The sequence below is a fragment of the Microtus ochrogaster genome, chromosome X, assembly GCF_000317375.1.
Source record: "Microtus ochrogaster isolate Prairie Vole_2 chromosome X, MicOch1.0, whole genome shotgun sequence".
In the NCBI taxonomy this organism is placed as follows: Eukaryota; Metazoa; Chordata; class Mammalia; order Rodentia; family Cricetidae; genus Microtus; species Microtus ochrogaster.
Window position 1 is genome coordinate 39,673,064 of NC_022026.1, and position 12,161 is coordinate 39,685,224.

The 12,161-nt window shown below is 37.6% G+C and overlaps 1 protein-coding gene across 1 annotated transcript in view; it reads right to left on the minus strand.

Annotated features, from left to right (window-relative positions):
* The window catches only part of Mid1 (midline 1), a 164,950-nt gene that overhangs the window by 27,340 nt on the left and 125,449 nt on the right, over positions 1-12,161 (minus strand). The window contains exons 6-7 of the mRNA XM_005358703.2: positions 7,704-7,831; positions 2,267-2,410 (exon numbers count right to left, since the gene is read on the minus strand). Of these exons, the coding sequence (XP_005358760.1) occupies positions 2,267-2,410; positions 7,704-7,831 (272 nt within the window). The remainder of the gene's footprint in view (positions 1-2,266; positions 2,411-7,703; positions 7,832-12,161) is intronic.

A 12,161-nucleotide genomic window follows, 5' to 3' on the forward strand; every position in this document is an offset into this window, starting at 1 on the left:
GGAGGGAAGAGGGAAGGAAGGAAGGAACGAAAGAAGAAAGAAAGGAAGGAATGGAGGGAGGGAGGGAGGGAGGGAAGAGGGAAGGAAGGAAGGAAGGAAGGAAGGAAGGAAGGAAGGAAGGAAGGAAGGAAGGAAGAGAATAAGAGAGAGAAAGAGGAAGAGAGAGATAAGGAACAGAGAGAGAGAGAGATCTGAGAAAAGTGTCTACATTGGCGTTAATGCAGATGGATCATTTGCACTTTTGTCACTGTGAAGCTAAACGTCTTTCTGTATCACTCTTATAATTAGCCTTCAACCACACTTCTATTTAAAGCACCATGTACTTCAGAAGTATATGTACTATGAAGGAAAGCTGAGAGGGAAGGGGTTTCTTATAAAAAACACTTTAAGCTGATATGGATGTATTCAAAACATCTCTGTGGAAAAGTGATTGCTATTGTATTCTACTTTGATGTGTTCTCTATTTTTACTACCATGCTGGGTAGTTTTACATCAATTTGACACAAACTGGAGTCATTTCAGAAGGAACTTTACTTGAGAAAATAACTCAATAGGTAGGCCCATGGGAAAGTCTGTGGGAATTATCTTGATTATTTACTGCAATAGGAGGGCCAAGTTCACTGTTCACAGTGCCACCTTTGGGCTGGTGGTCCTGAGTGCTATAAGAAAGCATGTTTGCTGGGTGGTGATGGTGCACGCCTTTAATCCCAGCACTCGGGAGGCAGAGGCAGGTGAATCTCTGTGAGTTCAAGACCACAAGGAGCGACAGGCACTAAAACTACACAGAGAAATTCTGTCTGGAAAAACCAAAAAAAAAAAAAAAAGAAAAAAGAAAAGAAAAAAAAGTATGCTAAACAAGGCGGGAAGAGTGAATGAAGAGCAAGCCTGTAAAAGTGTTGCTCCATGGCCTCTGCATCAGTTGCTGCCTTGACTTCCTGCAAAGACTTCCTTGAATGGAAAAGTGTAATCTGTGAGATGAAATAAACCCTTTCCTCCACAAGTTGCTTCTAGTCATGGTGCTTCATCACAGAAATGGAAGCTAAGAAACTAAATTTCAAATTTGTTCTCCTGGAAAGTGATTGCTTCTAGCGTTTTGCCATTTGTTCAGTACAACTTACATAACTCTGTTCTAAACATTATGGGCAGCTATTGCTGTTTGAGTTGGTCATAACATTCACAACGTCAAATATCAAACAAACAACAGTGACAGAGGAGGGCCCCTGCATGTCAGATAAACAGAGTTCTTCCTCGCAGGTGCTACTTACTAAGATTTGAAGTGTCAGGCCTAAACAACCTCTGAATAGGACCAGGTACTTGGCATTCTTTAACTGTTCATTTTACTAAATTCTTTTCCCCCCTTTTTTTGAAAACTGAAACAATTATGTACAAAGGCTTATAAAACTAAATGCATGATAAAATGACTAAAGCATATTAACTACCACCCTGAAATTGGTGTTCATCCTATGAACCATCACATATACATACATATATACAATATAATATATATATATATATATATATATATATATAATGTAATATATTTTGTGTGTGGGTATGGACATGTGTACACATAGCTGCAAGTGTATGTGGACTCCATGGTCAACACTGTGTGTCTTCATTTATCCAACTTCACTTTGTTTTTTGACCCAGGGTCCTCATTGAATCTGTGACTGGCAGATTAGGTTATACTGGTTGACCACTGAACTCTTGATTTTCTTGTCTTCATTCTTCCCCAATACTTGAATTACAGATAAATGTCACCATGCCTGGCTATTTTACATGTGTACTACAGATCAAAACTCTGTTCCTCATGTTTGTAAGACAAATATTTTTACTGACATCTGTATTCCTAGTTTCATCATCTATTTCTTCCCAGTGACACTTTCTATATCCCATTCAAGATATAATCAACATCTTGATTAATATTTGTATTTGCAGCCTCTAATAATGCACCTTTAAGCAAAATTATTTTGATCTTTAAGTTATGAATTGATAAATGGATTTATTCTGTATATGTTGTTACCAGCTTTTTTCATCAACCAACATATTCAGGTACTTCATCCATGTAATTTTCCATTGATGTTTGACCAGCTGTTTTCACTACTTCAATATAAGTGAACATTTTCCCTTCCTTGAGTAGGAAAAAGAAACCGATAAATATCGTAATTTTTCCTTCTTTATCTACCTTTAGTGTTTACATTCCTTTACCCAATTTTCCTGAAAACAGTCATCAAACTGAGAAGTAAATCAGCCATGTGATACTCACTAACAACATTGGCTTGTCCAGTGAATATGGTGTACTGGAGTTCATAGGAGACCACACTGAACTCATCATCTGAAGTCCAGTGAACGGTGATCGTGTCATAGGAAGCTGTGCAGAGCTCTTCTCTAATTGTGGGAGGGTTGGGAGCTGTGGGCATCAAGAATGCATATCAGTAGAGCAGCAGACAACATTAGAACACATTCTGGAGATATTTAGCTGTAAAAGCAAGTATTCCTAAATTGGCCTATCAGAACTGTGATACTAGAAATGTGGATTTCAGTTCCAAAGTGTTTAGTTGGTTCAGGACAATTCTGTATTCTATCAATTAAATTTTAAATAAACACGGATTGGCCAGTAGCCAGGCAGGAAGTAGAGGGGGGACAAGGAGAACAGGAGAATTTTAGGAAGGATGAAGCCCACACCTCCCCAGTCCTGTCCCAACCACAGAAGAAGGAAGATGTGATTACCCTGCTGAAAAAGGTACCCAGCCATGTGGATAACATAGATAAGAACAACGGATTAATATAAGTTATAAGAGTTAATAAGAAGCCTGAACTAATGGGCCAATCAGTTTATCATTGATATAGACCTCTGTGATTTTCTTTTGGGACATAACAACTGCAGGAATTGGGTAGGACAGAAAACCTCAGACAACATTTAGTTGTATACTTTTGGAATTTGTTTGTCTGTTGTTTGTAAGCAGTCTGCCAGCAAATAAGACTTTATCTCAATTTATCATTAGAGTATATTTAGGAGACTAAGTAAACAATAGCTTCTTGTATGTAAAGAGAAACACATTATAGAAAAAGTAACCAAGACAAATTTTCATAATCCCATTCACTTTGAGGAGTGGTGAAAAATTTTGCCATAAATGACTAGATGGTAGAAATTTTCGATATTTTAGGCCAGACTGTTGTTATTGCAACTACTTAATCCTGCCATTGTGTCATGAGAGCATACGTAGATAATTTGTACATAGATGAATATGGCCATACTCTAGTAAAACTGAATTTACAACATAGGCACAGGGACAGATTTGGCCTGAAACCCACTTATGTACATGATAGCAGATCTTTGAAAAATATCATTATTTGTTATCCCATAGCAAATCAACTAAACAACTGAAATTTTTTTTTAGCTATTTGATATCTTGCTAAAATTATTGGTGCACTCCTATTTTATCCTTTTCACTTTTCATTTTGCAGGTGATATGTTTAATTAAAAATATCACAATTAACAAACAGTCCTCCTAGAAATGCATTTTCATATACTAAGAAAATCATGAATGCTTGCATTTGGTTACCTTTATCACCACAGAAGCCCTTTGTTTTATTTGTTTTAACATAATCAACACCTGAGAAATTTAAATCATATTAAAACAACAATGATTTCTAAATGACTTACACTGAATTAATTTCCATAAGTCACTTAATAAGTAGAATAAATAAGAAAATACAAGGCTACAAGTGTTTTGTATTGGCAATAATATTTTAAAGGAGAGCTCAGCAAACTATAATTATATTTTTATTATTTTATTTTATATATGTATATATTTTGCCTACATGTATGTCCATGCATCATGTTTGTGTCGTCCTTATGAAAACCAAAAGGGAATAAGATTCCCTAGTATGGGAGTTACAGACAATATTGAAAAACTATATGGGTGCTAGAAATCAAACTTTTGTTCTGTGGAAGAGCAGTTAGTTGTTCTTAACCACTGAGCTACCTTTCCAGTCCACATCAGTTAATTTTGTAAATAAAGTTTTATTGGAATCCAGCCTTGATTCATTCACGTATTATCTGTCTATGGCTGTTTCCGCACAGGAGCAAAGCTGAGTAGTTACAAAGCCTAAGACATCTGGCCATTTTCCATTGAAGTTTACCAGTCTGAGGTTTAGAGAACTGAATCACAGCTTTTCTTTACACTCTTCTGTGTACTGGAGCTGAACTTCAAAGTGAGAGGTGTGTTTGCATTCTATGGATTTAGAACAACTTTTACTTACACCACCATTGCATAGGTCTTTTTTTTTCAGGTTTCTTTTTTTTTAATTGATTTTCTTATTGAGCGCTACATTTTTTTTCTGCTCCCCTCCCTGCCTCTCCCCTCCCTCTTCAACCCTCCCCCAAAGTCCCCATGCTCCCAATTTACTCAGGACATCTTTCTAGATTAGTTTCTGATTAGAACTGGTGAATTGTAAAGAAACAGAGGGTGGGGCGGAGAACATTTATGTGAATGGTAAATTAAAAATTCCTCTTTGTCTTCACTTTGCCACCTGAAAAGATATTTAGGACAAGTCATGAGAAGCTCTGCCTGTTAGTTATTGAATTTCACGAAGACTCTCCATAAAGACAAAAAGGGCTCAGGAGGGTCTGAAGGTTTACATTTATAATCTCAATACTTGGAAGGCAGGGACAGGGAGGATGTGAGGATGAGCATAGCCTGGGTTATATAGTAGATTCCCATCTTAAAATTATATCCACAAATGAGAAACAAGTAAATAGGAAAGAAACAGAAAAGCATTCATTATAACCTTTCAAACATTTTTTTTCTGGAAATGTGTGTTTGAACATCTGCCTTCTGAAGAGCCCACATGTGAAATTTAGTTTTGTGTGGTGAGACTTGGATATGCATGAATTAGTGACACCAATCAGGAGATGCATTCCATGCAGGTCCAGCTGTGTCATAAAGCATGCTTGTTTTTGTCCGTGTGGTCATTGTTTCCATAGTATCATCCCTGTATGAATCAATGAAAAACAACTTAATCTTTCATAATTTAAATAGTTAATTGAATTCTTTCTCCATCAACTATTGTGGAAAGAAAAGAGATTTTGCTGTCTTCATGGCAATATGTGATTAAATAGAAAATATAAGTTCAGAATAGGCAAGTGGCTATGAGACACATGGAAGTAGCTGCAATCAGGAAGGAAATGTCACTTCTATGGGTTATTAACTTGACATACCACTTAGAGGCAAGTCATAGGGGAAAAAGATCTTGTTTGCACAGCCAGGCAGGCTAACCCTGTTTTGATTGTAAACCCAATAGGTTTGTCCTGCAAAGTCAATTCCTAATTTTCTGTAAATGAACACTGCAGCATGCGCCAATTTCAATACCCACACAATCAGTACCAGAACTGTTATTTTCTTGCCTTCATCACAAACACTACACAAGGAATGGCGAACTAACATGCCACAAACACTTCGTTTCCTGCTTATAAATATCAGATAAGCTATTTGGACTTGGAAGTATCAGCCAAGCATTGTATGTTATGGCTAGGATTGATGTTATGTCCAGAAATGGTCTGATTTTTGGGGTTGATGACTCAAAAGGCAAATTTGCAGGTACCTGATACGGCCTTTAGTTTGGCATAAGCAGCCACTGTGATGACATATGACATATGGCATGCATGTTCTATTTTAGTCAATGAGTTCATGTTCCTACAGAAAAACGTAAATGGATATCTCTTTTGAACATACTATTAATTGTTGGGAAATGAAGACACATTCTTGTTGACAAGACAAGTACATCAAAATTACTTGGTACAGCAAGACCATGTTTCTGGGCAAATACTTAATTTTCTAGTTTCCTCTGGTCTTGGAAATGAGCCTGTGACATTGGGTCTAAGAGACTTAAGTGAAAATTTGCTAGGTAGGTCTTTTGAGCAAGAGTTTTGGTTTTATGATAAACAAGGCCATACTTTGCAGGCCAAGTTTTTTCAACATTATTCCCTCTTTTCTCCCGTATTTTTGAATAAAACTCCAGCATGATACTTATAGAGTATTCATGTTGTGAAAAGACAATACATGAAGATGTCAGGGCAGAAAAGAAAAATGTGGATAGTGATACAGTAGCTATGAGCACCACGGAGCTCTTTAACTTCTAATTATATTCAGCTCAGTTTTTTACAAAAATGACATGTCACTACACACATTTAAAGGTTTAAATAACTAATATGCTGGCTGTTGTGGATATAGAACAATTCTATCACTACAGAAAGTTCTACTAGATGGTAGTAGTTTAGACAAATCGCAAAATCAAAAGCTGAAGAAACGAGACATCTTTTCCATAAGTATTTGAAACCAAGTTTGGTTTCTTAGTGTAAATGCATCGTGAGTCAAATTCTTTCTTCTACCATACATTTGAAAGAGAGAATTGTACAAGATAAGGAGATATTTTGTGGGATATCTCACTCTTCTTGCACAAGCAGAATAAAGGCAAAAAGGGGACAGCTGGGGGTCTCACAGGAAAAAAAAATTGAGGACTAGGTAACTCCTTGCTTTCTAGCCACACTATACAAACTAATGCTACACAATGTTCCCTCTCTTCAACTCCACCCTCCCAACCACTCTCCCACAAACATGCACATACTGGTTAGGAGTTGAGAAACTGACACCATGCTCAGTTAGGGATGTGGTTTCTGGAAGGCTCTATGTCCTAAGTACAGGGCACATCTGGCTTCACTGTATACACAGTGCTTTCCTGAAGTCACAGGTCCTGGTGGTTTTGACTAACATAAATAACTTTGTCCAAATGGTCCTCATTCTTTCTACCAACCAATGAGCCCAGTTCCTGCTGCAAAGGCTAACAGCAAAGGAAAGATTAAGATTTACTACTAGGAATATGAGTAGCCACAATTTTTTCTTTTCTTCCTGCTTGTTTCCCTCATTGTTTTCTAAGCCAGAAAGAATGGAATGAAGGAATGAAGAGAAGGGGAGGGAGAGAGAACAGGAAGGAAGAAGGGAAGGAGAAGAGGAAAGGAGAGGAAAGCCAAGTAGAAAGCAAGCATAGGGTCGAAGTGTGGCATCTGGAAATGCGATATGATTTATGTGACATTTGCCAGAGCAACCTGAAATCCAGATTTTTACTAGAAAGTGCATGGATCTGCACAGTTCCTACAGAACTAAGCCAGATTCTAATTGTTCATACTCCCTTTCTAGCTGAGCTTCAACATAACTAAAATTTACCATTTCTAAAATGAGGATTACAATGTTTTTCCAAAATTTGATACTGTGACAACTAAAATAAGATCTCAGCTACCTAGAACTAGAGAGGTATATATGGCCAGATAGTTAAATTGCTTTTGTTTCGCCATAATCAATGTACTACTATGAGAGTCAGATGCCCCATGGAATATTTACATATTTTTGATAGCCTGCAGTGCTATTCCTTTGGCCATCTCCATGTTGAGAGTCAGAAAAATGGTGGTAGGGACACATTGAGCAATCAGGATTCTCTTTATTTTCTTGCCCCAATTTGTACTTAGTCTGTGTTATTTGGGTTAAAACAGCATAAAGTGTACATGAATCATTTATAGGACTATTAGGTAGCATTTCAAAGCTTGAAGCACACATTTGATTTTTAGAGAATAATTGATCTAGTGGCAAAGTACTTGTGTCACTGAATGTACACTAGACAGAACAAAAAAGACAGTAAGACAATACCTGTAAGGTAATCCAGACATTCTAGCAGTTTCTTCTCCCGAGAAAAATCTAAGGCAAAAGTGTCAAATGTGTCATTGAGGTTGATTTCAGGAATTAGGACCTGGGATGATGCAGTTGCCATGGAGACTCTGTAATTTAAACAAAACACTGTTTTAAGGAATGTCGAGGTGGCTTTTATCATCACGGTGAAGACATGAGAAAAAAATAAAAGGAAAAGACATATCAGGCCTTTAAAAAAATACCATCTCTGAACGGCCTAGTACACTAACACAAAGCAAACTTACAGAAAAAGCCAAGGAAGTGGGAGAAATAATACAGTGCCCCCTTCCTTTATACTATCGGAAAAATTCCCCGTGGAAGCAAAAGAATATTCATATTTCATATTGCTGTGTATTTAACAGCCTGGCCCAGTCACATCTAACCCCAGCAAGAAGCACATAGCTCCAGGCAGTTCTTCACACATCTGTCTGGGAAACTGTTTGTTCCTTTCAGACTCGCCCCTGCTCCACTTCAAAGGGAAGTCTCCCAAATTTCAAACTGCATAAAAGGCAAAGTGAAGATTAAAAAAGAATGTTTCCAGATATTGGATTAGTTTAATCAATTACTAGCCTCTCTCTAAAATAAACATTAAAAGGGGGTTTTGTCTGGCTCTCTTTTCTTCTTCTTCTATTCATTTATTTTTTGCACCATATTCCCAGCAGATGCCATGGAAAATATTCATAAGTTTTCTCACAAATTTCCCCAGTAGGCACACAATTTCTTCTCAACACTCATGTTTTCTGGTGAGAGCTCCCATACATAAACTATAAAGCAAGGTATATGTGTCTATTTCCTATGGGCTTTTGAATTGATTTGGAAAGTTCAGTTACAAACAGCAGAGCATTCAGGTGGATTTCAAAATGCAAGTAATTATCTTAAAACCAAGAAACCCATGGCATGAAGAACTCTCCTTTTGAGCATAAAAAACAATGCTAGGCTTTAATCTTGATGTGCTTCAAGTTTTTTGTTGAGTTCCATAAACATTAAGAGACTATGTTTTTATTTTTGCAAAAAAAAAATGTTGGCCGGGCGATGGTGGCGCACGCCTTTAATCCCAGCACTCGGGAGGCAGAGGCAGGCGGATCTCTGTGAGTTCGAGACCAGCCTGGTCTACAGAGCTAGTGCCAGGACAGGCTCCAAAGCCACAGAGAAACCCTGTCTCGAAAAACCAAAAAAAAAAAAAAATGTTGAAATGACTTAGCTATATATCTAGTTACTTGTTTTCTTGTAAAGAGCACTGATGGTCATTTGCATAAGATCTCAGAGCGAGGTGGTGACAATCAGGAGGACTTCAGTGTGTACTCTTTCATTTCATGAGAAAATTTAGATTCCAGCAAATTATCCTAATCACTATGTACTCTTGTGGATTTTAGTAACTCTTGAAGCTTTGGGTTTTTACAAAGACCCTATCTTGGCCATAAAAGTTACACCCAGGGGTCTGCGCATCTAATGGAAATAGTACACAGCCACAAAAAGAAATGGAGGATTACACATGCTAAAATATGGATGAACCATGTAAACTTTGTATTAAAAAAATAAGGACAAAAGGTAAAGAATCATATGGTCTATTCCTATAAAATATTCAGAATAGGTATAGCTATTGAGTTGTACTCTTTAACCAGTTAATTTGACCTTATGTAAATTTCATGACAATAAAAGAGAATACACATGTAAAATGACCGCCAATACAGTTTCTCTAGCTGTAGCTCTGGCAAAAGGTCAGTGTTATCTAGGGAACACAGGAAATTGTTTAAACTGCAATGTCTTAATCCGATTACTAATAGGATGAAAGTCTAAGACAATGTAAACTAGATAAATGAAATATTCAAGTGTAAAAAGTATTGTAGACAATGTAATGTCACCTGATTAGTTCACAAAGACTGAATAAGAGCTTTGTTTCAAATTGTTGACTAAATATGACATTCAAGGGACTTGAATTAATTGTTGATACAGCTAATGTAGCTGGGTGGATACAGCTAATTAAACTTTACCTTTAACCAATATTCACCAAATATTTATGAAGCCCTTAAAGTGTGCCATATACTGAAGAGTCCAAAATATTTGCATCAATGCAGAAAACTTCAAAGGAATGACCTAGTACCATTTGCATGCCGTAAAAATATTTCAAAATAAAATTAAAAAAAAAAACCTCAATGAGTTCTGTCTCATAATCCCAAACTGGGAGAACTGGGCCAAGTTAATAGGAAGCAAGTACCAAATTTACAATAGCCTTTCCCTTAGACTTTCTTGCAATCCAGATCTTGTAACAATTGATGAGACTGCTCTGAAGACAGATAATCTGGCTTTATTAGTTCCCTTCTTGGAGGCAGAAGCCTCTTTGTCCAGACACATCCAATACAGATTGTGTTCCCAAATTTGCATGGTTTCAGGGGTCAACAAAGAATAAAATAAAATGTATCTTTTTTCAAATGACATCGTAAATGCTCCTACCATTTTGACATGGGAAGTTTGCGTGGGAAGCAGAAGGAAGATAGTGCCTAGCCTGGGAGGCAAAGACTGACAGAAGAAATTTTAAGACATTACTGCAGCTTTTTAACACCTACAGGTTTTCTTTCCTTGGTGGAAGGAGAGATACTTATCTTTGGCTACAATTTCAAATCCTCAACTGGAGTGAAAGGTAAAGGGAAATCTGCCAAACTCAACATTTTAGGGCATGTTTTTCCCCAAATCCTTGTTGTCCATCTTCTGGTTTTTTATGATGCCAACATCCATTGGGGGTTGTTAGTTCTAGGCTTTTTCTTATTTTTTTTTAATTTATCATCACCCCTCACTCTGTGTATATGTGTGCCCCTGCATGTGTGTGTGTGTGTGTGTGTGTGTGTGTAGAGGGACTGTCCATTATTCATTACTCCTACATGTCTTTCTGTGCCTTGGTATCTCTAATCTACAGAACACTCAGTTGTTAATCACTCAGGGCCAGTATTCCAGAAGGTGGATATGTCCAGAGGGACACACTTCATTGGCCTTTGCCAAACACCACACACCACCGTGGTCAAAAACAGCAAGGTACCACAGAAACAAAATGTGTTCAACTTTGGTCAGCTCCAGATTTCCCAAAAATATTTGGCCCTGGAAATGTAGTGTTGTTATAACATCTATTAACTTATCAACACCCTCCAGATAGCATTGCAAAACCCACACATTGGATATGCTCTGACTCTTAGACCCAAGTAACATCTCTAGAGTTGCCAACTGGAATTCTTCTCTTTCTGTTTTCAGAAAAGCCTGGCAGATCCTTGAGCCATCTGTGCTGGTACACACAATAAAGGAATCACCTCACAGTAGAGAAACTTCTAGGTGATCTGAACATTCTGAAGGAACTTTCTTAGCATCCTCTTGTTGCTAAAAGTAATTTTAGATTCCTTGAAAAGAGTGCATGAAGTTTTTTATGCCTGGATTTAGTGACTGCTTCTGCTCAATTAACATATCCCCCAAAAAGACACTATGTAATCACATCAATGGCAGCTTGAAAACAATGTGCTTTACATCATATATGGAGCTGTGCAGGGAACAGGAAAGTAGGGATTTTGTTGCCTATTAACCTTGTGGCAAGAGCTGGGCTGTTTTTATTTCTGTATTTATTTTATGCTTACAACAACTCTATTTTGTAGGAATAACTACAAATAAATACACTGTGTATAGATTAAGTAATTCACCCATGTCAGACAGTTTTCAGTACACTGAGGCTACCAATGTGAAAACAAGATGGCTAGATTCCTGCATATTTGAAGCATATATGCAAAACTGGACTCATAAATGTTAATGAGAAGACCTGATTCTATCCATAATAACTAAGTAACTAGGACAGAGCCAAGCAGTTGATTCCAAAGGAGATACATCTCCCACAATGTAAAGCTTGGGACTCTTGCTGCACTGTGGACTTATTTAAATGTCTCTTATTTGAAAAAAAATGTTCATACAATTTTGATTCAATTTATAGAACACACCAGGTTGTTCTGTGAATGGTTTTATTGACACATTCTCACTTTAGGAATGCCTACATGATTGAAAGTATGTTCTAGGTTCTACATTTTGAATAAAAGTGATGTAAAATATTGAAGTGTCAAGACCCAAAGCAGATGGACTGGAAGAGAGACCCCAGAAATCATAATGTAGAAATTTGAAGTGAGAGCTTGCAGAATAGAAGCAGGTAGCTGATGGAGGAAGGTCATTGGTTGATTAAATAAAGTAGCTGCTTGCCCTGATAGGTTAGAACGTAGGTGGGAGGAGCAGAATGCTGGGCGGAAGAGGAAGTGAGGTGAGACTCAACAGCTCTCCTCTCAGGGGCAGACGCCTCGGAGAGACACGAGATGCTCCACTCTTGCGGGCAGAGGTGAGAGCTCTGCTCTCTGAGGCACACGCGATGAAGCTCCGACCCAGGATGGACGTAGGCTAGAA